This window comes from Excalfactoria chinensis, chromosome Z (assembly GCF_039878825.1).
Source record: "Excalfactoria chinensis isolate bCotChi1 chromosome Z, bCotChi1.hap2, whole genome shotgun sequence".
Lineage (NCBI taxonomy): Eukaryota > Metazoa > Chordata > Aves > Galliformes > Phasianidae > Excalfactoria > Excalfactoria chinensis.
Genome location: NC_092857.1, coordinates 35268407 through 35293683, shown reverse-complemented (window position 1 = coordinate 35293683; position 25277 = coordinate 35268407). Strand labels below are relative to the sequence as shown.

General features: G+C 37.9%; 1 protein-coding gene across 2 annotated transcripts in view; it reads right to left on the bottom strand.

Moving 5' to 3' along the window:
- PCSK5 (proprotein convertase subtilisin/kexin type 5) overlaps positions 1–25277 on the bottom strand; it is a 257001-nt gene that overhangs the window by 27200 nt on the left and 204524 nt on the right. For both annotated transcript variants that reach the window (XM_072358970.1, XM_072358971.1), the window contains exons 22-27: positions 22607–22743; positions 20506–20703; positions 20129–20197; positions 6057–6099; positions 4688–4830; positions 3346–3546 (exon numbers count right to left, since the gene is read on the bottom strand). In XM_072358970.1, the coding sequence (XP_072215071.1) occupies positions 3346–3546; positions 4688–4830; positions 6057–6099; positions 20129–20197; positions 20506–20703; positions 22607–22743 (791 nt within the window). The remainder of the gene's footprint in view (positions 1–3345; positions 3547–4687; positions 4831–6056; positions 6100–20128; positions 20198–20505; positions 20704–22606; positions 22744–25277) is intronic.

Here is a 25277-nt window from a genome sequence, read left to right as displayed (position 1 = left end):
GCTCATAAATATTCATAAGTCTGGACTATTATTTATCCTTGCATTAAAAATGAAAAAAAAAAAGAAAAAAAAAGAAAAAAAAAGAAAAAAAAAGAAAAAAAAAAAAAGTGAAAGCTTAAAAGTTGTGGTGGAGGGAAAAGAGTATTTCACATTCACAAAGATTCCAATCCTTTTTGGATGACCCAGCCTCTCAATTGGCAGAGTCAGACTCTGTGCTGGTTTCACTGTGGCAGGCTGTGACAGGCTACCCTTCAGTTTATGTTATCCTGAGAGCCGAATAAAGCAGTAGTCTTTGTTTCCAAAATCTCATTTTGTCCCACTTGGTAGGTCAACACAACCACTACAGGGAAGCCCACTGAATCCATGTGGCCGGATAAGCCAAAGGAAAATGGATTCTTTCTTTGTAAATACAGTTGAAAGACTAATACTTCAACTTTCTCCCATAACATTTCTGAAGAAAAAGAGTAAATAGAAGACTAACATGGTAAAAACTGACGTAAACTACTGGATTTGGAAATTTTGGCTATCTTCCTAGTTGCGTTGTCTTCCTGTGTTGTCTGGAGCAGCATATGTGCTGAGGATGAGCTTGGTGCAATTTCATCCTTGCTCCCATGACAGGGGCGAGGTTGTTTATTTCATACTTGTCCCCCCACGCCCAGGTCAGTCCCCTACAGTGTGAGGAGTATTAATCGTCTGGCCTGCATTATTTAATTAGAACAGCTCATTGGACCACTAAAGCTCAGAGGTAGCTCTGCCATGCTGCTATGCTGTAGTAAATGTGTTAAGGACTCTGAGCATCCAGTGGAAAAATGCACATTTTGATAAACAAGCAGAGAGAGCCAAAATCCAAATTGTGGCCTCAGCTTTGCCCATGCTGGGCTGGTGAACAAACATGGAATTACTTTAATATCCTCTGAAGAACGCACACTGCATGACAAGTTCCCCTTTGAAATTGAATTTGACAGTGGTTGTGGTGGAAGAACCCAATATTTTACCAGGAAGAAATTACCCTGGAGACTGTCAGAGTATCTGTAAAGAATCCTAAAGAATAAAAACGTGAATTGTGATAAAATATTCAGAGATCTATCCATAGGAAACTGTGGAAAACTTCGGAAGTTGCCACGAATTGGCAACCATGTAAAGAAAAAAAGTAATTCTTAGTTTCCGTAATCTTTCAAATACATAATGGAAAAGAAGAGGCCCTACAGAAATGTTTGAGAAGATCTGGAGATGACCCGTTACTCCTGGAGCTTTTTCTGTATAGTCATGCTAGGCAGGACACTCACTGACTCTCAGTCTGGAGAAGAGCAGGTAGATTTTCATTTTTCTCATTCTTGTGCTTTATATACTACAGAACATTGTTGAACATTGCAGTGAAAGACAGTGGCTGCTTCATCTACATTTTATTGGTTTTCAGAAGTCTTATGACAATTAAAAAAGTCATTGTAACAGATACTGAAACTGTGCTTGTTTTTGTATTTGTTTTGTTTCTCTGTGTTTTATTTTCTTTTTTAAAAGTTATCCAGGCAACTTGAACCTTCCTTTGGGTGTGAACTGTACTGCAGTTTCTAACTAGGAACAGCTCTGTTGGTGTGTGGTATTTCTAGAGTTAACTCTAGAGTAGAGTAGAGTTAACTTAGAGTTAACTCTAAGTTATTTCAGTCTTGCCTGGTTCCTTCATTCATTGAGTGTGGAGAAAGAGTTTCAAATATAAACAGCACAGCTGGAAATTTAGATTCAGCTGGTATCTTCTTGAATGCATCAGCAAAAGAAATGAGTGATATAAAAACAAATTATATTTTATTGCTAATGAGCAAATGAAAATACATTTTTTTGAGAGCCAGATAATCCTACAGTATCTAAGCAAGAAAATTCATAAACTGTTGGTAAATGTAATTATTCAGAGTTTAGCTTCAGTAAAGATACATAGGGACAATATCATTAATATTTTTACTTGAAAAGTACTGCTATTTGGAAAAATGTTCCAGTAGGAGAAGGCTCACAATATTACCAAGTTTGTTGTCACTTTCTCAGCAGTTACACACCACAGCTGCTGCCACAACCCAGCAAGTCTATTTGAGAAGGGGAAGAACCTCCAGTCAGGTTTCATGGTCTCCTGTCACCAAGCACAGCAGGAACTGTTTGACTTTAGAGCACTTGCCAATGCTTAGGCCAATACAGCTCAGGGAGAGATGTATCTTGGGGTTCAATACGCCTCTAAGCTGTATTATAACTACTGGGGGTAAGGAGAAATAGAAGGCAAGGTGGAGAGAAACAGCACAGTAAGGCTGATGTGTAGAGACCTACATCCGCTGCCTGCACAAAAGAAAAAGGCTAACGAGTCAGCTCACTTGACAGTAGAATTAGATAACAAATAGACCAAATTACAGACATGTTCTTTCCACAGCACAGAGTATCTCAAGTTGGGAAAATACTCATCTGGATAAAATACAATGAAATGCATGGAGGAGACCAACTTTCTGTTAATCTCTCTCCTTTATAGGTCTCTCTGATGTTTTCCTAATGTAAAGAAACTTTCTTCTTTTTGTTACAACATTTCTTCCTAAATAGGCAATGACTAGAAATCGTCAATATTTTTTCTGAAAATATTTTTTGCCTTATTTTAATTTTTAATGCAAGTTCATAGAGATCCAAGGAGAGTCATTCTTTGAAGTATTTGAGCAAATAAAGACATAGAAATCAGAAGTTGTGTTGATAGAAACATAAATCTATAAGGGACCATAAGTAATCTAGTCTTACACCCTCCTCAATAACCACTGCTATCAGATGTCTTTTATGCATTATCAAGGACTTCTAGTGATGCAAAATACAAATTCAATGATTCTAAAACATTCTCCAAGAGTCTATTAGTCCATTATTCCATTTGAAAGTCTATTTTTTTCCCATGTCAAATCTTATATTTTTTTTTCTGTATTTTAAGTTTTCTTTGACTGCACATACAGAGACCCAATGTGTTCCATTCTTTGTGATTGTGTTTCTCTTCTGCTTTATTTAGCCCCAAGACCCTCATTTGTCCCAGTCTTTAATTGTTAATATTTTCTTCTCTGTAGATTTCTGAATATCTCCCGTTTCCTGTCTAGCTGACCCACTTTATACACTGCACTGAATCTCTTATTCCACCTGATGCTTTACAACTCTAAGAGTGAAAAGACTGTATTAGCTACTCTTCTCTTTGTTTACAGCAGTCAGCTCTGCAGATATGGAAACTCCAGATAGTATGCTGAACTGAAGCATAGTTTTTCTCTGACTGTATGATGCTGATGCCCTCTTTTTAAAGCTCATAGTATCTTCAAAGAAAAAATAAAGGGGTCTGTTGCAACTTACCACTCCAGAACTTCCCAGTGGGTGGATAATATCTTGGATTCAGACACCGCCCATGAGAAAGCTGGAAATCTTTCGGGCATCCAGTGCAATTCTCATAGCTGTACCCAACACATGTTGTGCAACTCCTGTGACAAGGTTCACATTCTCTAGACATGTCATCAGTGAAGAAGCCGTCTCCACACTCAGTCACGCATGTGCCACCTGCAACAGAAACAGAGCCTGGCATCGGGTTGTCAACTGACCCCTACCAAGCAGGTCAAGAAAATACCTCACCCAGAGCACATATCTACCTCCAGCAATAAACAGATTAAGACAAACAAGCAACATCCAGTGAAACAGTGAACATTTTTGTAGATACAGAAACTAAACTTTCTTTGTGAATCCTCAGCTCATTTCAGCTGCTTCTACAAAATTTGAGGATCTTTGAACAACCTGCACTGAAATCAGTATCCAGCTGGATTTTCATCCATATCTTAAATCCCGTGTATACATACCTTATGCAAATCTTAGAGTGAATCAAAGTTCTGTGATTAAATCCATTTTTTTTTTTTCTTCTATTGGCCCTCTATAAAATCTAAGTGTAGAATTCCCTAAAATTGCTTAGATGTATGCATATTTTGAGGATTAGATGAATCTCCAGTTTCTGGTGAATATGAAGCTAAACTAATATGAGTTTGATTCAGCTTAGGGGCTTGCATGCTTTGGAAAAGTCCCTTGAAGTTGCTGCAAGGATAATTTTGAAAGTTAAAAGAAAAATAGGCCACTAAACAACCTCATGTTGTGACCGCAGTGTAAATGTGGTACTTTTTTTTTTTTTTTGCTATTGGACGTGTGCAGAAGACAATGCATGAAAACACCATAACCTCAATATTTCCTGCCTTTCATATTTGGCACGATGTCTGAGCTAGACCTGACTGATTCATATTTTCCTAATAAAGTCATCAGATTCAGAGTCTTGTGCAAATTTGATGTGAAACTTTGTGGATGAACAGAAGTCTTTTGAGAGTGTTTAAGACTCATTACTTTATGTGGACCTTAAAGTCCACAGTAAGGAAATGTCTCTATGTATGTCTTTCTGAGAGAGAAAAACCTCTCCTTTCACATGGTTGGAATAGATCTGAGTTGAAATGTATATGTATGTGCATATGTAAATGCATATGTGTGTGTGTGTGTGTGTGTATAAATCCCCCCCTTGCTTTGGGTACTTGGAGCTGTATCTTATACATCCCTGGCCTCTACTCTCTGCTGTAGGAGAAATCTTTGAACTCAAGAAGTTGAATCCAGGCTCTGTCACTAAGAAAAATATCTGAAATACTTTCATGCCATATGTTATTTTGCTTACCTGAGAGATAAAAGCCTTCCTTACAAAAGTCACATTTGTCCTTGTCACAGCCATCACAGTTGCTAGGACACTCTATACATTGTAGGGAACTTTCATCACTGTAGGTATTGTCTGGACAGTGTTTATAGCATCTTTGTTTATACCTATAAGATAAAGTAAAATTTGAGGTTATTGAGTTTCTTCACTTTCTACATACAGTAATAGCAAGGCTCCATTATCAGCCTCATAAACAGAAAATATTCCTCTAATGAAGGATTTAAAACAAGCTTATGGTTATTACTTCAACCTTAATGAGTAATTAGCATTTTTAAGTATAAATAATGCCATTTAAAAAAAATGTTTACATAAAAAATGCATGCATACTTAGAAATTACATATATTGTGGCTATAAAGAGTCACTAGGCCTTGAATGCATCCAGAGATGGGGCATCCACAACCTCCTTGGGCAACCTGTTCCAGTGTGTCACCACCCTCTGTGTAAAAAACTTCCTCCTAACATCTAACCTAAACTTCCCCTGTCTCAGTTTAAAACCATTCCCCCTTATCCTATCACTATCCACCCTTGTAAACAGCTGTTCCCCCTCCTGTTTATATGCTCCTTTCAAGTACTGGAAGGCCACAATGAGGTGTCCCTGGAGCCTTCTGTTCTCCAAGCTAAAAAAGCCCAGTTCTCTCAACTTTTCCTCATAGGTGAGGTGCTCCAACCCTCTGATCATCTTCGTGGCCCTCCTCTGGACCAGCTCTAAGATCTCCATGTCCTTCCTTTACTGCTCCCCAGATCTGGATGCAGTACTTCAGATGGAGCCTCACAAGAGCTGAGTAGGGGGGGACAATCACCTTCCATTCCCAAGGCCACTGCTTACAGTAACATTAGGTAGCTTTTTCATACTAGATTAGATGGCTTTTTCCTTTTTTGTCATAGTAATGGTTACAGAGATCTTCTAAACATCTTTTCCAAAAACTGCTGAATACTTATTTCCCTTCAGTTAAAGTTTCAGTTTCACTACTTTTTCTTTCCTTGCTTAATGTTTTTACATTTTTAAGTTCCTCCTGATCTGCAAATACAAGAACTGAATGTGATATACTAAGCGCATAATAGTTCCAGACCCAGAAGAGGTAATTAACTTGTTTACACTTTCCGTTCATCCCTCTTCATATATACAAAGAACACATCAACACAGAAGATTTAAATGGTCTTGATTGTGTATGATCCTATTTTTTCCATCATTTCTCAAGCTTTTTTCACAGTTACATAGACAATACTTGATAGGAGTGGGACAGTGTATATGTCATTTATGTACTGATTTATATGATATATGTAGTTAAACATATATTAAGCACATATTTTTGCATGGAAAGCTATACTCACATGTAGTAGTTTGGAACACACGTTGTGCAGATTCTTGGGTCATCTGAAATTAAAAATGTGAAATTATGCAAATAATGTTCAGAGTCAATGCCAGAATACCAAAGGAAAACACTGCAAAATTTTTATATTAAGATGTCTTACACTGAAATAACAGTCATATCTTGTTATAACTAGAAGATTATTCTCTTAGGATTACCCTGCTTACAGTTTTTAGAGATATTCTCTCCCATAATTAAGTCCTACGCTGTGTTTTTTTCTAACAATTAGTAATTTTTTTTGTCCTCAACAAGGAAACTGGCGAATACTTGGGAAGTGGTTTTCTGAAATGGAGAACCTTTTCAAGGGACTCGAGCTGGACAAAATGAATCAAAAGGAGAAAGTGAAGTATTCTATCTGTAGCTTCAATACATTAGTTTATTGACACCTCTAAAAGAACACTTAAAAAAAAAAAAAGTAAACAATCAATCTAAAAAATTGGAGCAAGAAAAACACCTTTATTATGTGGAGACAAGAATTTTGGGTGAACATTCTCATTAGAAAATTATTTTTCGCATTCAGAAATTTTGTTGAATGAACAAAAAGAAGTGATATAAAACTCTTTAAACCTTTTACAATAATGGATATAACTTAGTGCTCTCATGAAGGGAAGACTGTGTTCTATAACCTTTCATTATCCACTATTAGGTTCCAATTACTTTTACCTTCCTCAAGCATCCCTAAGGGAACAGAATGGAAGGAAATGCAACAACCTGGGCAAATGTATTTATAAACTGTTCTGCCATGAAATGCCTATAAATCATTTTTGATATTATTAATACTCATAAGACAAAATGTTTGCTGAATCTCCTTGAATTGTGTCTACCGTAAATCACACTTTATGCATGCAACATACACTTGATTGTGTAAGTAGTTCTAGCAATTTATTTATGAGGTGTAAAGTTTTTCACAGAAATGTTACAGATTTGTGACAATATTCTTTTTACTGCTTAGAGAACAATCAGAAACAGCAATCACCTAATCTAGTGTTCCTTGAATTAGATTTTATGTTAAGGCAGGAAATGACCCTAAAAGATGAAAATATTTTCTATGAAGTCCTCTTTTACCCTTTTACTCCCAGGTAAAATACATTTTGTTTGTCCAGAGATTCTTTTTATGGAAAACTATTTTTTTTTAAAGACACTTACAGAGATGTTTGTTTTCCTTTCTCTCCCACCTCCTTGTAGCATGTTCTACTGTTGGGAGCCATGTTTATGATTACTCAGTTGATGCAATAGATCAGTGTAGAGCAAAGTAAATCAGTGTTCTAGCTACCTTTTAAAAACTGCTCTTGCACACATAGTTCTTATGGTTTGTTGAGAGAACAGAGTATGTATTAAAGAGACATTGTTAAAACGCCTGGGATCACTCAGAGTTTTATTAACTAACTCCATTAACTTTCTGGCTTTCACGAAGAAAGGACTCTTTCACCTTTGCCTGTGTCAGATTCTGATGACCTTATTCTTTCCTCCTTTACTGACAGTTTTTGCCCATATTGCTGACTATTAGTGTACATCAGTTTGTGACAGATTTCATCTGTGATTGCAAATTAAGGCACAGTGTGCCTTTCCAGTTTCCTCTGGAAAGTGTCTGGAAAATGTATTGTTAAGAGTTCTTTAAGCGAAGACCATTCTGTTTGGAATCATTGAGTCGTGGAGTGGCTTGATTTGGAAGTGATCATAAAGATCATCCAGTCCCAACTGCCTGTTGTGGTCAGGGCTGCCGCCCATGAGGTCAGATGGCCCATGCTAGTACTGAATACCTCCAGGGATGGGCACTCACAGTTTCCCTGGGCAACCTTTGCCAGTCCCTCACCACTCTGAGTGAAAAATTTCCTCCTAACATCTAATCTAAATCTTCTCTGTTTTAGTTTAGAGCCATTCCTCCTTGTCCAATCACTATCAGAATGTGTAGAAACAGACCCCTCCCATTTATAAACTCCCTTCAGGTACTGGAAGGCTGCAGTCAGGTCTCCCTGGATCCTTCTCTTCTTCATGCTGAGTAAGTTCATCTCCCTCAACTCTTCTTCATAGGATAGGTGCTCCGGCCTTCTGAACATCTTCATAATCACCTCTGGACCTACTCTAACAGCTCCACAACCTTGTTGAGCTGAGAGCTCATAATATGTATGCAGTACTCCAGGTAGGGTCTCATGAGGGCAGAGCAGAAGGGGACAGTCTCCTCCCTCTCTCCCTCCTTGCTGCCCTTCTTATCTAAAAGTGAATGAATAAAAACAGCTTGTTAAGACTGTAGACTGTGCTGAATGTTTACAAGAGGGCAAAATAACCAAAGAAGTATCACAGATATCCTGGTATCTAATCACTCAGCACCTTCTTGTACCCTGTTGCCCACATACAAGTTTAGACAAAAGAGCAAATATCATATTAGATGGACAAATATGTCATGGGAACAGCTTGATGACCGTATTTCATCTGAGAATGCTCAGTCTTTCTTAAAACCTAAGACGCTGGAGAAGATCCAATTTCCTTAATGATTCTGCAATGTGAAAACTTCATAAAATTATATGAAGTAAAACTAACATGATGAAAATTTTGTTTCATTTAAGTTTACTGTAGATATAGAATAGATTTTCTGTTTGTTTCTAGTTCAGATTGTTTTTGGTTCAGTTTAAGAACCTTGTAACCCACACATTTCATTATGGTAGGGTATTCAGATGGGGAAGCAGCACTCACAGAGTGCTGTTGCCAGTCTGACTGTGGCAGGTATCAGCAATTTGTTTGCTCATTGCTGTTGACAGCTCTGTATAAAGTTACACATCCATCTCTTCTCTGATTCCAACACATAGTCAGGAGCTAAATCTGACTGAAGAACTTTTACAGTTTCTTATTTATTATCCAATAAACTTTTAAAACAGAGGTTGATTGCAGGGTGCACACATCTGGCTTTCTGATTATAAACTGTGATCCTTCTGAAAATACATATGCTTTAAGAAATATTTTCTCTCTATCATTCAGAGTGTAATTGAGGTTAAAGTGTCTGGGGACTCTTATTCTTGTTGTGTCTCTCTTACCTATGTAAATACCATCCTGTAATTTAATTAGGTCTGTATGCTGTCTTTGGGATAGTGAGACCTAAGGCCATTTTCCAATCTGTCTATTTATCATCCCTTACTGAATGTTGTTCTTTCTCTTATAGACATAGCCTTTAAGTGAAAGCTCAGACACCTTTTATGTTTGATCTTAGTTTCTTATTTTTAACTGTTAGAGAATAATGAACACAGCTTAGCAAGGAATGTAAGGAAGTAAACTGCCTGATAGCAAGCATATTGAATGCTAAGTATGCACCTATTAATTTAAACTTGATATTTAATACATGCAATGTTTCAAAAATCTTGGAAATGAATTTTAAGAACAAATTTTAAAGTTATTTCCATGTGGTTCTTCAATGGTGGCTCCTTTAAAATCTGCCACGATCAGTTCTTGAAGTGGCAGTAATAAATGTCTACTGGGGCTGAAGTCAGCATGTTCATCCTGTATTTACTTAGGACTCACTTGTTCATGAAATGAGTAAGTTTCTGTGGCATAAAGTGGGCTGATTAGTAGATCCAAAAGACTTCTTGCCATGAGAACTGCTAATATTTTATCTACATTTAATAGTCTTCATATGCATTGATTTTCACTGCAATGAGTCTAAGCAACTCTTTGAAGACAGAAACAGAAGGGATCTCAATAGAGCTGGAAACAGAATTCAATCTGTTTTAAAACATATGGTCTCCAATGCAATTAAACTTCTTGGTGACTTTCTGGTCTTGTTGCAGCTTTCTTAGATAAGTAAAGATCATCTGGAGTTCATACAAAAAGTAATTTGATTCCTTTCCTCTTCCATAAGAAAGTGATAGCCCGTTCCCTACTCTGCATCCCACCCTTCTCCAGTACAACACATTCAAATGTGCGAAGTTTAAATACTGGTTAAAGACAAAGATTCTTGCTTTCTCTTGAAAGGAATTAGTATTGTGGGCTTTTTACCTTTTCTGTGAGGGAGTATGGGCATTAATGTTACAAGCCATGCACTGTTGTGCTGGAAGGATGTTTCTGTTTGAATACACAGGGGAGCACTACAGGTGATTGCTGTTGTATTACCTTAGAGGCTTAGTGAAATATTTACTAGGCATATCCATTTTAAAAATGAACTCCAGAGCTTTTTAAAAATCCCTGACTGTTCACTGTCTCCAAGCATTCATAACATTTAGACAGATGCAAATTCTGGAAACTTTACATAGCTAGCCTACTTTATATAGCTAGAGTAGTCCTTACCCAAGGTATCTTGTATAATTAGACCCAAATTTTTCAAAGAATGGTATGTTTGCTAAACTTTATCTACTATATGCAATAAAGCTGGGAGTTTAAGCTAAGTGCGTAGGCACATTTAACAGATTCTGTATTTATACTATAACTTTTATTTTTACTCCATTATTCATTTACAAACTTTGTGTTTTTTTTTTGTTTTTGTTTTTTAATTAAATTTCTTGAAGTATTTATTGGCTCAGCTATAAGCCTAAAATACAGACATTACACCCAACTACTTTTGCTCTCAGGAAAACCTGAGGATATTCTGCACATGGAACATAATGCCTGGTTTAATTTTCTTTTCCAGATTAATTAAATATAATGAATGCAAATGATTTTATATTACAATGCAGTTTTCCTTTATGGACTGGTCTGCATAATTGTTTGATTTCAACAGTCACTGTTAGATTTTATTTGACTTTTACATTCCTCTGAACAATAATTTACAATAATGTAAAAAAAGAACCCTAAGCCCATAAGTGGTAATATATCACTAAGTGTTATTATATATTTTAACTACCTTTAGACCATTCTTGTTTTAGTTTTATGGTTACTCAATTAAAATAACTGAAATGTACAGTCCAGCCACAGTGGGATTTCAACTAGACATGGGCCCAGCTGAAAATTTAGATTTCAGTAACCCTTATAAATGAAGGAGATTTCTGTGTGTTTCTGTTCTGGAACCCAGAATTGTGGTTTGAATCTTTCACTTTACATGAAAAACTATTTGATTACCTATTTATTTGTTGTTGTTGTTGTTTTGTTTTGTTTTTTTCTTTTTATATATAGGGTTGGTTTTTTTTGTTTGTTTTTGGTTTTTTTTTTGGTCAGTAATTTTGCTTTGTCCTCTTTCTTCTCAATTCTGACATGTTTTTTACAAGTGATATCACCAGCAAGAGGGAGGAAGAAGATAATTGGTATTTTAACCTAGGAAAAAGCTGAATTCTTATGTCAGTTAGACTTAGAGGGGTAAAAAGTAGTTTCTTTGGCCAGAAAACATAACAGGGATTTAATGAATTAAAAATACATTCATTCCTAAAGCAAAAATGAAAAACTAAGAAAAAAACAAACAACACAAAAACCCAACATACATTTACTAGACTTTCCTCTATTTTTGGTAACTTTTTTGTTTTAATTTAAAGCTTCTTTTAATTGGTATCAAAATGAGGAAAAAAAAAAAAAAAACAGATTGTCCTGAGCTGTAAAGGTGGATAACTGAAACAGTCACAGAGTTCTAATCTTGGTTATTTTACTTTAAAAGAGAAGTTTGCTGTTACTGTATTTCACTTACAAAGCAAAGGAAAAGAGTTGTATCTTCCTGTACAAAATAAAATTTTAATATGTTGTAGTTAAAAGAAATAATGACCTGCATATAAGATGAAATGAAACCAAATATCAGCATTATAACATTATAACATGGATTTCATTCCACAACTCCATGGTACATATGACTAGGTTAAAATGTTGACAAATATGTCAACATTTCTACATATGCTTGCTGGTACATGCATAATATTTTGGAAGAGATTTTAAGGAATAGCTTAAGGAACAGAAACTACTTAAAGATATATATATATGTGATTGCAGTGCCCTACTTTTTCACTGAATGTTTGGATCAGTACTGTTGTGAGACTTAACACCTCAAGTGAATGTCCAGATTGTGATACCAGAGAAGTTATTTCTCACACAGCTTCAGAGAAGAACAAGTGTTTTATTCTTAATGTTGAAACATCAACAATAGCATCCAACAATTAAATGAGGATGTTCATTGTAGCTACTAAGATATTATTCTATCATACAGGTGATATGTTATCTTTTGTTATTATTCTACCGGCTGTTTTCTCCCCCTGTGATGTGATGACTGTATGAAAGCTATGTATTAAAAACCATTAACTAAAAAACTGAACAACCCGTGCATTGAGGAGCATTGCCAGAACAGACTGAGATGGTCACTAATCTTTAAATAGTTTCTTACTGTGCATGTAATTCATTTGGGTGAGCAGCACTACCCAGAGTGTGCTCTCCTACCAGTAGAAAAGCCAGACATCCTAGGTTTGCATAATGGACATCAATGCAGGTTTTGGTAGTAATCTGAATATTTGATTGCCATAGATCTATTAGCAAAAAAAATTGTATGAAGGCAATAATCACGTGGGTAACATCTCAGTATGTGGATAGTTGCTCCAGTCAACAAATTGTTCTCTAAATAGAATTCCTAACTAGAAAGGTCAAAACACTGAGCTTTAGCCCCGTGCAAACCTAAATAATTGAAACAAGATCATATTAAAGTTGCTTAAATTGTTCGATTATATTTATTTTAATATATTGGTTCTTATTCCAGCAGAACGATTCGGCAGCTAACATTTCTTTACTGATTTGATTTGTGAAGCTCCTGTAGTTCAAACTGTTGAGGGATTAACTATAATTAGTCTTTGTAATTGTAGGAGTAAATTCAAAGTTTCAGTGATGGATACAGAGCTAGGTGAATTTCTGGTCTAATCTAGTATTTTTCTTCTATGTTCTCATTGTACATAACTCTAAACTGAAATCTAGACCATTAATGCATTAAGCAGCCAAACATGTTACAGACATAACAAACGTCATTTTAACCTCAAAGTAATGAGGTGGTTCAAGAAAATTGATTGATAGGTTCCTGACAACTAAGTTCGGAGCCCTTGATAATCAGAGATCGCTATTCCACCTTTGAATCACTGAAGTGATCATATTCAAGGAATTAGAGGAGGAGATTCGACAACAAACAAGACAATGATTCACAGAATCACAGAATCACAGAACTGTAGGGGTTGGAAGGGACCTCTAGAGATCATTAAGTTCAACCTGCCTGCTAAAGCAGACTCCCTGCAGCAGGCTGTGTAGGTAGGCATTCAGATTGGTCTTGATTATCTCCAGATAAGGAAACCTCTACAGGCAGCCCATTCCAGAGCTCTATCACCTTTACTGTGAAGAAGTTCTTTTTGCATTTGGTTTAGAACATCCTATACTCCAGTTTATGGACATTTCCCCTTGTCCTGTCCCCACAAGCCCCTGAAAAGAGGTTGGCTGTGTTATTTTGTTTCCCACACTTAAGATATTTATAAACTTTAGTTAGATCACCCCTCAGTCTTCTTTTCTCAAGGCTGAACAGACCCAGGTCACCCAGCCTTTCCTCACAGGGGAAATGCTCCAGGACCTTTATCATCTTTGTGGCCCTCCGCTGGACTTTTTCCAGGAAATCCCTGTCTTTTTTTCTACCAGAGAGCCCAGAACTGGATGCAGTATTCCAAGTGAGGCCTGACCGGGGCAGTATAGAAAGGGAGGATCACCTTCCTTGACTTGCTGGCCATGCTCTTGTTAATGCACCCCAGGATGCCATTGTCCTTCTTGGCCACAGGGGCACACTGCTGGCTCATGGCCAACCTTTCATCCACAAGGACCCTCATGTCCCTCTCTGCAAAGCTCCTCTCCAGCAGGTCATCCCCCAGCGTACTGATACTTGCAGTTATTCCTTCTCAGGTGTAAGATTCTACACTTGCTTTTGTTAAAATGCATCTGGTTTCTTACAGCCCAGAATTTGTACTGCTGCCCTGACTGTGACTCATAGGCATCTATACAGTCTCAGCAGACTGTATGGCTGTGTTTGTAAAAGTAGCTCAATCTTATATCTGGATTTTTTTCCATTGATCCCCAAGTCGAGATTTCACAAAAGACTTTTTCTTTCTCAGAGAAATAAAATTTTCCCAGGTGTATGTATATACATCTTATATCTTCAGGGTGCAAGTGAACCTTCTGCTTATAGATGGGAAAGACAAATCTTCAATGTGATTTTCTGCCTTTTCTGAAATGTCAGTACTGATAATCAAAGAAATGTTCAAAATATTGTTGGGCATTCTTTTTGTACAGATTGCATATTCTCACCAGAAGTCTGTAGAAATGAGTCCTATTATCTGCAAATCTACAACCCATCCGGCAAGACTGACCTCTTGAGGAAGATTTACTCCTAGATAAAAAAGAATCCTTATCATAATTTTCTCTGGTATTCTGAAAGCCAATGTCTAGTCATCATTAGGGAAGATTTGAAGAAATGAAGTTTTCCTTTGTGCCACTTATGTTCCTATGGGAACTAAAGCACTTTTCCATCATTAATCATGAACATAGATGCCAGAATCCCATTCTGTAGATGTAAACTTGAATCTATTCACAGTGCTATGCTTTAGCTACCTCATATGTTCTTCGAATCTTCCCTCACGTTATGGTTTTTCTCCCTCATGCTACCTTAGAGTCCCTATTTTTCCCCCACCTTAAAATTTGTTCTTATGGATCTTGTGGAATAATTGCATGTCACTCAGTTTCACTTCCTGCCTTTATGGCTGCATGTTTGTTCCCTTGTACCCCAGACCAAACAAAACAGTTTGGTTCTGGAAGACCTTTGAGAGTTGCTGAGACTTTATCTTGTTGAAGAGTCACACTGGAGCCTAAATGCCTATTTTGAGGACTTTTAATCTCAGGGTTACTGTTCCTTGTGGTTTTTCACTGTTTGTATTTTTTGTTAGGTGTCTTGGAAAGAGAAAAGTGTGATGACTATTCTGAACATCCTTATCTGTACCACTCTGTGCCCTCACTTTGGAGCTGTAACTGTTGCAAGAGCCATGTTGTGCTGTTCTCTGTAAAAACACAGACAGATCAGAAAGCAATGGAATACGTGGTATTTTATTACACAGAGATGAGGTAATCTCTGGGAAACCTTGAGAAGCATTCATATTGTAACATGTCATACTCTCAAATGTCTGGTGAGTTAAGTGGAATTGAATCAGCCAGTAGCTGAACAGGAATTGGATCAGGAATATGTCACCCTATGGGAGGGCACTGTCAGAAATGCAAACAAACTGGGACAAATCTTGAATTTCAAAGTCCCTCTTGAGAAGAATTATCATAGAATCATAGAATCAAAGAATGATAGAACGGCTTGGGTTGGAAGAGACCCCAAGAATCATCAAGTTCCCACCCCCTGCCTCAAACAGGATCACCAACCTCCAGATCTGGTACTAGACCAGGTTGTCCAGGGCCCCATCCCACCTGGTCTTGAACACCTCAGGGACGGGGCATCCACAACCTGCCAGGAGTTTATCAGTGATATAGCTGAGCTTTGTGTGATGAAAATATTTAGCTCCACCATAAGCTAGGTTCTCATATTTAGCATTGCTACTGGTGTGTCTATTTCTGCTTCTGAAGTGTACATAAGTCAGTAGATATTGCATATCAAGGAAGTTTGTCACTTATTGTCTTCATAGGTATTTGTACTTTGTGTCTGCATGTTGTGCAGATGCAGAAGGCACGAGTAGAATTCATATTATTAGAAAGAGATCTGAAAGGAGTTGAGAAAACCCCTTGTTCCATACACTGTATTTTAGGCACTGCTAATAACAACCAGGGTTTTTACATTCTTGCACTATGTTGACTTTGCAATTCTCTTAAAATATTTACATTAAATAGGACAACAACCTGCAGTTTAACTTAGTGATATTCTCTTGTCCTGAACGGGACTATTGGTGACTGCTTTTTAAAAAGGTAGAGCTGACTGAAAAGAATCCAAAAGCTCATTACTGTTTTAAAGGTCTGAAGAAGGTACTGGCAACATTCTGAAGTGATCTAACGGTTGGAGTGGGAGTAATTGTGCTGAGGGGTGGAGTGCAGCTGTTGCTGCAGTATGTTGAAAGCTCTTCTTAATCATATTGTCTCAGCAAAACTTTCAAATGGTGACTCTGTTGAGGAAACTGGATTTAATTTTTGAGAACTCACGGTGGTTTCTTGTGCCCATCAGATGACAAGTCATTAATATTTAATCATGACCTGATGGTCCTATCTGATAAAGACGCAGTTCCTTCAGATCTATCTGAATGAGAGAAAGCAGTAACTCACAACAGGTCCAAACAGTAGGCTCAGAGTCTCCCTGACCGGGCTATAAGCCTTAGGTACCAAAACCATAAACACAATATTATTCAGCACACTTTCTAAGGCATTTAGACCCATTTTTCAGTTGTGTTCTCTTGCAAAGCAGTAGAAATGTATTTGAATGTAGATTGCATAAATTTTGGTTTAAACACAACAAAATCACCTTAAAACTTCATTTGTTCTTGTGTCTTAGCACCTTACTTCCAATTACAGTGCCTGTACAAGAGCCTGCATTTCAAATCTTGTGGAATGTGATGTGCATGTTAGTTGGGCTAACATGGCAGAAAGTGGGGTGAGATGCTTTCAGGAGAATGTGGACTGAAGAAGGGAACCCTACAGTGCATAGCTGCTGCTTTGATGGATGCTTTGTGCACACAAGGCCATAGATCCTCACAAAGTCAGTGCAATTTAATGCAATTTTCTGGTAAGATATTGCAGGACTTGACAGTCTGTAGGAAGAATGGTGTCCATCACAAAATCAGACAATTGTAGGTTTCTCCCCATCCAACTCAACAGCCTGTCCAGGTCCTCCAAATCAACCCAGGTCATTGACGAAAACAGATATTGAACAAGACCAGACCCAGGTGTATCAGGAATGGTGTGGTGAGCAGGACTAGGGAAGTAACCCAGTGCCTGTACTTGGCAATGGTGAAGACCCACCTTGAGTATTGTGTTCATTTCTGGGCACCTCAATACAGAAGGGACACTGAGGTACTGGAGCAGGTAAAAAGAAGGGAACAAGGCTGGTGAAAGGCTTGGAGAATATGCCCTCCAGTCCCCAGGAACCTCTCCCATTTTCCAAGTCCCTTTAATGATTCTTTACCTCACAGAAATTTGAGTAGCCCAAAAATTAATGAAGTAAGTTCGAGAGAGAAGCATCCTCTTTGTTTGTATCTTTTGTTTTCAAAGAAAACATCTTCTATATTAAAGCAACAAAGAGTATGCCTGCCCTTGAGTTTGTCACTCTGAATGTCCCATAGACATACAATCTTAGTCTAGATACAGAAAAAATAATAGTAAGTAAAATCGGAGGAGAAGAAATGGATTTTAAACTGCTTTCTGAGGATCTGAGACAGTATTACAGATACTGTTTATCTCCTCCAGTGCTGGTGAGGACTGACCAACAGTGCAACTTATCATTTAAGTTTTGCATACTTCTGTGAAATATATGGCACAGGACGTAAAGTATTAAGGTGAACTAGAAGTATAGTACCTATGTCTTGATCTATCCATAGGGTTGCTACTGATCAAGATGAGAGGTTTCTCATACTGTTCCACTTCCATTGTTTGCTCTGTCTGCACGTTAAAAAAGAGTAGATCTTACTCGGCTGTTTGTACAAAGCTGGACAACACTGCCCAAAACTGAAAGTTACTGTTGACACTGAATTATTATTATTATTATTATTATTATTATTATTATTATTATTATTATTATTATTATTATTATTTTCCAGTGCTACATGAAACAAAATAAAGGCCAAAAATTAATTGTCATTCAGGCCAATGAAGGCAGCTCAGTTCTGAGACAACATAGTTATCTCTTCTGATATTCCTTTTTTGTTCATACAGTTTATGTAAGTGATCCTACACTCAGCATAAAATGAAAAAGATAATTAATTTTATCTCTTACAGTATATATAAAAGGATCTCAAAGCAGTTCCAACAGAGCAGGTGCCTGACAATTGGTTTTGAGAGAATGGTCTTGAGTCTTCTCAAAAAACATAAATATTCATTAAATTGATATGCATTCATATATGAAAGACTACTCTTGAGTGTGTTAACTATATAAATTTCAGTTGGTGTGATTATTACATTTATCTTTTCCCCTTTCTCCCTTCTCTCCCTTTCCCCCCTTCTTCTCCTTCCTTCCCCCCTTCTTCTCCTTCCTTCCTTCCCTTCCTTCCTTCCTTCCTTCCTTCCTTCCTTCCTTCCTTCCTTCCTTCCTTCCTTCCTTCCTTCCTTCCTTCCTTCCTTCCTTCCTTCCTTCCTGCCTGCCTGCCTGCCTGCCTGCCTGCCTGCCTGCCTGCCTTCAGGAAGCTCTGATGTTTCTTTTCACAGGAGTCTCTAAATGTATCATCTTTCTGATGAGACATGAGAAAGCTATTACTGTCCTTAACTTATCTGTGAATTGTTCTGATATGCCAGAAATTGCCTTGAATATTAAGAGCAGAAACACAAACAACATCTCTACCTGATTTGTTTTAAGCCTGAATTTTATAGGTCATGCTTTATTTCAGGAACACATGGTAATTTGCAAAATCTGTTTGGCATCTTGGTTTTATACCACTGCTGTGTTTCTGTTCCAAATACAGCTAACATTAAACCAACCTATATAAACTCTCTGTAATATATGCATCATAACTGCCAAGGAGTTTTCTTAATAGCATGCCCCTTAACAGACTCTGGCATTCTAACCCTTCTGACTTCACTTAGCAGTGGAAGTTAACTTACTTGGTCTTTGTTTTACTTATGCCCATTCTGTTGATCTTTTAAGTTTTTGAAAAGAACTTTTTAAAATCAGAGATTTGAATGTTAAGAACCTGAGATTAAATATGTAGTGAATATTATGACTGGAGATGATTTAGGACAGGCATATTCAGCCTGGGGTCTGTGGGTTAAACACATTCTGGGACAGCTACTAATTAGCTCCACCTTCTGCCCTGCCCCATCATGACAGCAGTTCTTCCCCACTGAGTGGCCCAGATTGGCCCAGGCACATAGCCCTCACTCAGTAACAAATGAAGCACTGTTGCAAGACAATTCCTCTCCACATAATGTAGCCCAGGAAAGCCAAAATTGTGGACATTCATGGTTTAGGAGATAATCTCACAAGGACAGAGATAAATTAGAACATGGAGAAGGTGAAGTTACTGAATGTTTTCTTTGCTTCTGCAAGAGTGGAAGTCAGGAATTTCAGACCCAGGTGATAAGAGATTGCATCTGGAGAAAAGAAGACCTTCTCTTGGTCAAGGGGGATCTGGTCAGATGTCATCTAAGGAAACTCAATGCACACAAATCCATGGGCCACAATGGGACGCGCGCACGTGAGTTCTGCCGGAGCTGGCAGAAGTGGTTATCAAACCAATCTCTACCATCTTTGATAAGTCATGGAGAACAGGAGGGTAACATAGAAAGTATGGGTCTAGTCAGAGGAAGATGCTGGGCCTGACTGCACTTTTGTAAAATGTCTGGTCACCAGGGTTGTCAAGTGTTTTTATTGTATGAGATATCAGACTGGAAGTCAAATAGAAAAAGATAATAAGTGCTGTGAACTTTTATGGCTAAACTAATACAAAACCTTATTTAAGCTGGAGACGGAATTTAGAATTGATATTAAAAAATAAATACACTGGAAAAATAAACAGTTTAGTTTGCAAGAGAATGCAATAGTGTCTAGTTCATTGTGGACTGATGGCAACTAAGCTGGCAGCCAGTCACTATTTGGGATACATTTTGGGGCCAGTTCTCTTTAGCGCTCTTTGTAAATGACCTAGATAGAGGACTTGAAGGTATGTGCCAGGGGAGAGTCAGGTTGCATATCAGGAAAAGGTTCTTCACCAGAGAGTGGTGGACATGGAACAAGCTCACCAGGGCAGTGGTAATGGTGCCAAGCTGACAGAGTTCAAGAAGCATCTGAATGAATTTTGGGTTGTCCTGTGTGGAGCCAGGGGTTGAACTCAATGATCTCTGTGGGTCTTTCCATTCTTGAGATTTTCTGTGATTCTACAGTTACTCCCTACCTTAGGAATAAAAGGAAATGTTTGTAATGGGAGTACATACCCAACTGACAGTTCTGGCATCCCTCTGAACAAGGCACACAGTCTTCAGAGTCAGGATCTTCTGATTCACCTGCATTGTGAAATAAACAAATGTTTTGTTAATCATGATAATGGAAGTCCAATATATAAAAGCACTTGGTGAGATTATTGGAAACATACTTTATACAAATCTATAAAGCAGAAAGATGTGAGGCAATTTATTTTCTCACTTGTTCTTTTGTAATCCTACTCAATTTGAGGAAAATATTTCAATTTTTCATTAGCGTAGCTTTAGAAGAGAATCAGAGAAGGAGTTAAGGAAGTCAGGATCACATGTAACTGTGTATTTCAGAACAGGAACCAAAATATTTAACTGTATTTCCACTGAATGATGCTTACCTTCACTACAGCTATGCTTCTGACAGATATTTTGGTTAAGGTAGTATCCTCTGGAACATCTTTTGCAGTGTCTAGAATCCAGACACACTTCGCAGTGACCAGAGCAGGGCACACAGGTGTGCTCTGAATGGTAGTGACCTAGGGGACAGCTTTCTCTGCACTCCCCATGGTAGAGAAAACGCTCCATCCCTTGTCTATCTGTGCCACAAAGAAACAGAGAAGATGTCAGCAACATTTTGACAGTAGATGCAGCATTATTAAGCCAGCATTTCTTCAGCTGGTGTTAGTATTGAAGACTGCATGATGTGTTCAGTTTTACATGAGATGAGCTAAAATTTACAAAACTTTCAGGATCTCAGCTGTCCCAGACTCTTGGAGATCTGTGACATAAAAAAAATGTTATTCTAGTGAATCATCTCTGTTTACATCCACCAATCTAATCAAATAAGGATCAAGAGATTTACAATACTGGGTTCCCAGAATTCCCCCGCAGTGAACATAGTAGAAGGATTTGTACTGTATTGCACAAGTAGATGTAAAATCACTATTATGAAGGAAAATCTGCCTACTTCACCTTTCAAAAGGATCAGTCTGTTTCCATAGTAGATTAAAATGTAATCCTCATCCTAGTCACAGCTAAGCTCTGGAAATGTCTTGATTTGACTTGGAGTAGCAAGTGTGCATCTGTTTGCTATCAGAGAAATTTCTACTGCATGGGAAGTCAGAAAGTCTGTGGAAGCACCTGTAACTCCATGTGCCATGTACTGCAACATGGAGTATTTTGTAAAGATCTACTCTAGAGCATAAATTGCATATATTATTGTGCTAAGTTCATTTTATTACTTATGTATAAAGCTCCCTAGGTATTCACTTATCATAATTTATTTTTGAGGCTTCAGGGAAACGAACTGCATTAGGGAATAGTTGTTGCACCACGCAAGAACCACACAGACTGTGTTCCTTTTACATTTCAGGTACAAACCTCCATAGTGATCTTTCTAGCTTCTTCAGGGTGTGACTTTCATCATCACTTCTTGATACAGAAATATGGAAACTGATATTGCTGTTCACCACAGGGTTAAACATGGAGGAAAATAATAGAAACTACTCTGTCATGTAGAAAAATAGTTTGAAAATGTAGTCTGTTCACTTACAGACACAGTTCCCAAAGTGAGAGTATGAACCTCATCAGTATAACTAATTAGTACAAGTTAGGCTGGTGTTTTCTCATATCCTGGGCCGTTAAGGACTCACACTGTACTTCAAGAAGCAGCAAAAAAGGAAAAAGGTGGTGAATTCCCAAGTCTTCCTAAAACTAAAAATTCCTTTTTTCCTGAATGAATTGGAGGTTAAATTCCAGAAACTCATCTCCAAGAGTTTCATGTTATTTTCATATAGCCTCAAGTTCTTTAACCATCAGTCATTAGAGAGGTGACAGGGAATAATAATTTCTACACTGTAGACAATACTGGATCTTCACTAGGAGAAGAGGTGCTTTTTAGAAAACTACATAGTTAATTATATTACCTTCTGTTTCAACCTAAGAGTTGTAAAACCCTGTCAAAAAGACAAATTGCTTTGTGTGTCAGTAGTAATCTTTTCTTCCCAGGCCCTATTTCCCTATCTGTAGAGACACAGCGGTTGAAATTAGCGTGGTGGCTTCCTAACCTTTCCCAAACACATTTAGGAAAGTACCCTGTCTTTCTGCATTCTAGTACAACAAGTTTGCCCTATTTCAAGGAAGCACATGCTTTGTAGAGGCTGGGAGAGGGAAGTATGTTTCCTTGTTTTCTAGAAGCAGCTTTTGTAGGTTTTCTGCCCTTATTTTTAGTTGTTAATGCTTTTACTCCATGGATCCCATTCAAAACAAACAGAGGGGAATGAGTAAGGATGTAAGGACAATTCAGAGATGTGTTTTCCTACATTCTTTAAGCAAATGAACAAACTATTGAGCTCCTACACTCCTTAGTGTTAAAATGTGATAATGATGCAGATCAGTAGCAAAATAAATGGTTATTTCATTGGCTTTAACAACTGGCAGAGGGAAAAGGAAACCTGGATGCCAAGAAAAGGGAAAAAAAATGTAAGAAACCTTTCTCACCTGTTCCACAAGCAGTGCATTTGTTAGGTTCACTTCCACTGCAGTCCTGGCAGGTATGATGGCACAAATGACACTGTTTTTTGAATTCAAACTTTCCCCTGGGGCATTGCAGTACACAACGACCATTGTCAAATAATCTTTTGAGGAACAAAGAGGCATAATTAAAATCCAGCTACAACTTTTTCTTTACATTTAAAACAAACTCACAAGAAAAATAAGATATTCTTCCTTTATTCTATTACAGGTGTCTCTGCACCTCACTCCTTCATTTTCCTGATTGTATTCAAGGTATTTGCTGAGGAAAAGGTCAATCAAGTTTGGACTTCAGAAATGAGTTGGAATATTTTCCTAGAAATATTTTCCTAGGGTCCATCTGTCTTTCTCTACAATTTTGGGAACTCTCCACAGCATGAAGATTCTACATGCTTCCTATGTAGCTGGGCTACTTCACATTGATCATGTGTCCTAATGGTGGTACTTGGGACCCTGAGTCCCGAGTGCTTGGGGAGGGAGCTGTGGATTGTTGCAAACCATCCTCTGGGGCTTGTGCTGCTATAAACAGGAGGGAAACCTGATTTTTACAGAGGAATATAGTGATAGGACATGGTAGAGGATGGTTTTAAATTAAAAAGGGGAGATTTAGATTAGATATCTCAGGGAAGTTTCTCACTTCAGAGAGTGGTGAGGTGCTGGAACAGGCTGACCAGAGAACTTGTGTATGCCCCAGCCCAGGCACAGTTCAAGACCAGGTTGGATGGGAAAATGGGTAACTTGGTCTAATGCTTGATCTAGCTGGCAGCCTTTCCTATGGCAGAGGGGTTGGAACTGGGTGATCTTTAAGGTCTCTTCCAACACAAGTTATTCCATGATTCTACAATTTTCACCCCACACTAGGCTGCCTGTGCTGTGGTTGGGTCTGTCACCTGTTCTGGAGGCAGCCCAGGACACTGATATTCCCACTATCTTCAGGGTTCATCCCTGGAGTTAGATCCTTCAGGGTAGATGTGATTTGGACCTGATGATTCCCTCCAAATCCTTAGTTTGACTGCAGTTTGGCTGTGTTCTTGAAAAGCTAATCCATGCTCCTATAGAGAAAGTAGGGCCCTGGGGTCCTTCCAGGATAGAGCTCAGAGGTGTCCTAGAGATATTCAAGGTCAGGCTGGACAGTGCTCTGGGCATCCTGATCTAGCTGTTGGTGTCCCTGTAACTGTATGGGAGTTGTCCCCAATGACCTTTAAAGATCTCTTCCAACTCAGATGATTCTGTGATTCTATGACATGTATGTATTGCTGTATTTTGTCACATATACTGGTTGAAATGCTACACATCTTCACAAAATAATAATAATAAAAAAGGTACATTTTACTTGCTTTTTGCTATGTTGTTCCTAATGATAAACACCAAGAGGTGAGAGCTTGTCATTAACATTTGTAACTGAAACAAATTAGTAGGAAGCGGAATTTTATGAAGATAACTCTTTATCTGGACAAAAGATGTAATAGAACTACTGCATATTTTTTGAAAAGAAGTAGTAGTATTATGAATTTTCAGACAAGAAAATGATCTAACAGTGATTTTTAATATGAAATAATGTGATAACTCCAGCTGAATTTTCAGTAATTACCCCCCATCCAAAATCTTTTCACCCTTTTCAAAGAGGACAGGTATTCTAGGATTGTTGAATTTTGGTCTATATTATCTAATGACCTCTCATTGCTGTCTTCAATAGGCACTATTCAGGGCTGTAAAGAGCCAGAAGATTTACAGTCCTGTTTCAGTTCAACCAGTCTATTTCAAGTACCTAACAAATAATGTTCGTTGGAAGGATCTATTCTTTAGCTTCTGGTTCCATCCCATAATGGTTTCCCATCAGTGTCTGTCCAATACAGCTTCTAATGGCTTTTGGTAATGTGCAGAAGGAACACAGGGTGCCTTTGAAAACCTTAAGTAAAATAACTGAAATCTGCTGGAAGATTCATTACAGAGAAGACAGCAGTATCCTAACAAAAGGTCACAGAGACTTTTTTTTTTGGCTCCAATGTCTTTACCTAATGGCATTCTAAATAGTTTGTTCTGCACCTTCTTTATAATACAGATATCTACGTGTAAAACTCCTGAATGACATTGCAGGAATTGCAAGGAAACAAAGACAATCTAATTTAATGCATCCAATTCTCAGTCCAAAATTCTGCCCCCAGTCCTATTCTAGTTCCATGTCTGAACAGATATGAATTAAATTCACAGTTTCCTCAGTGATGAATCTGATTGGACTCCACTGGTTTTTTGCAGTATGGATTTAGCATAGGCATTTGCACTGTAAATTGTAGTGTTACTGAGGATTGTTTTCCCGTGTCTTACAGGACCAGATTCTGACTTCCTAACAATTCAATATCAGCTGACTACAGTGCAAGGAAACCCAGAGTCACTAAAGTGAGAACAGAGCTATTGGCAGAACATGAGTTTGAAAACAGAAGGCTCCATTCTTCAAAGATCCCCCAAGGAAAAGCTTTGTTCTAGATCTACTCACACCTCATGAGAAGTTATAAACATAAGAGTCAGGGGCATATGTTTGGGTGCTATGAGCATCTCCTAGATTTCTTGATTGAGAGCTTCAATGCCTATATTCACTTCTGCCAATCCAGGAGGAATGTAAAACTGCAGATCCCCCAGA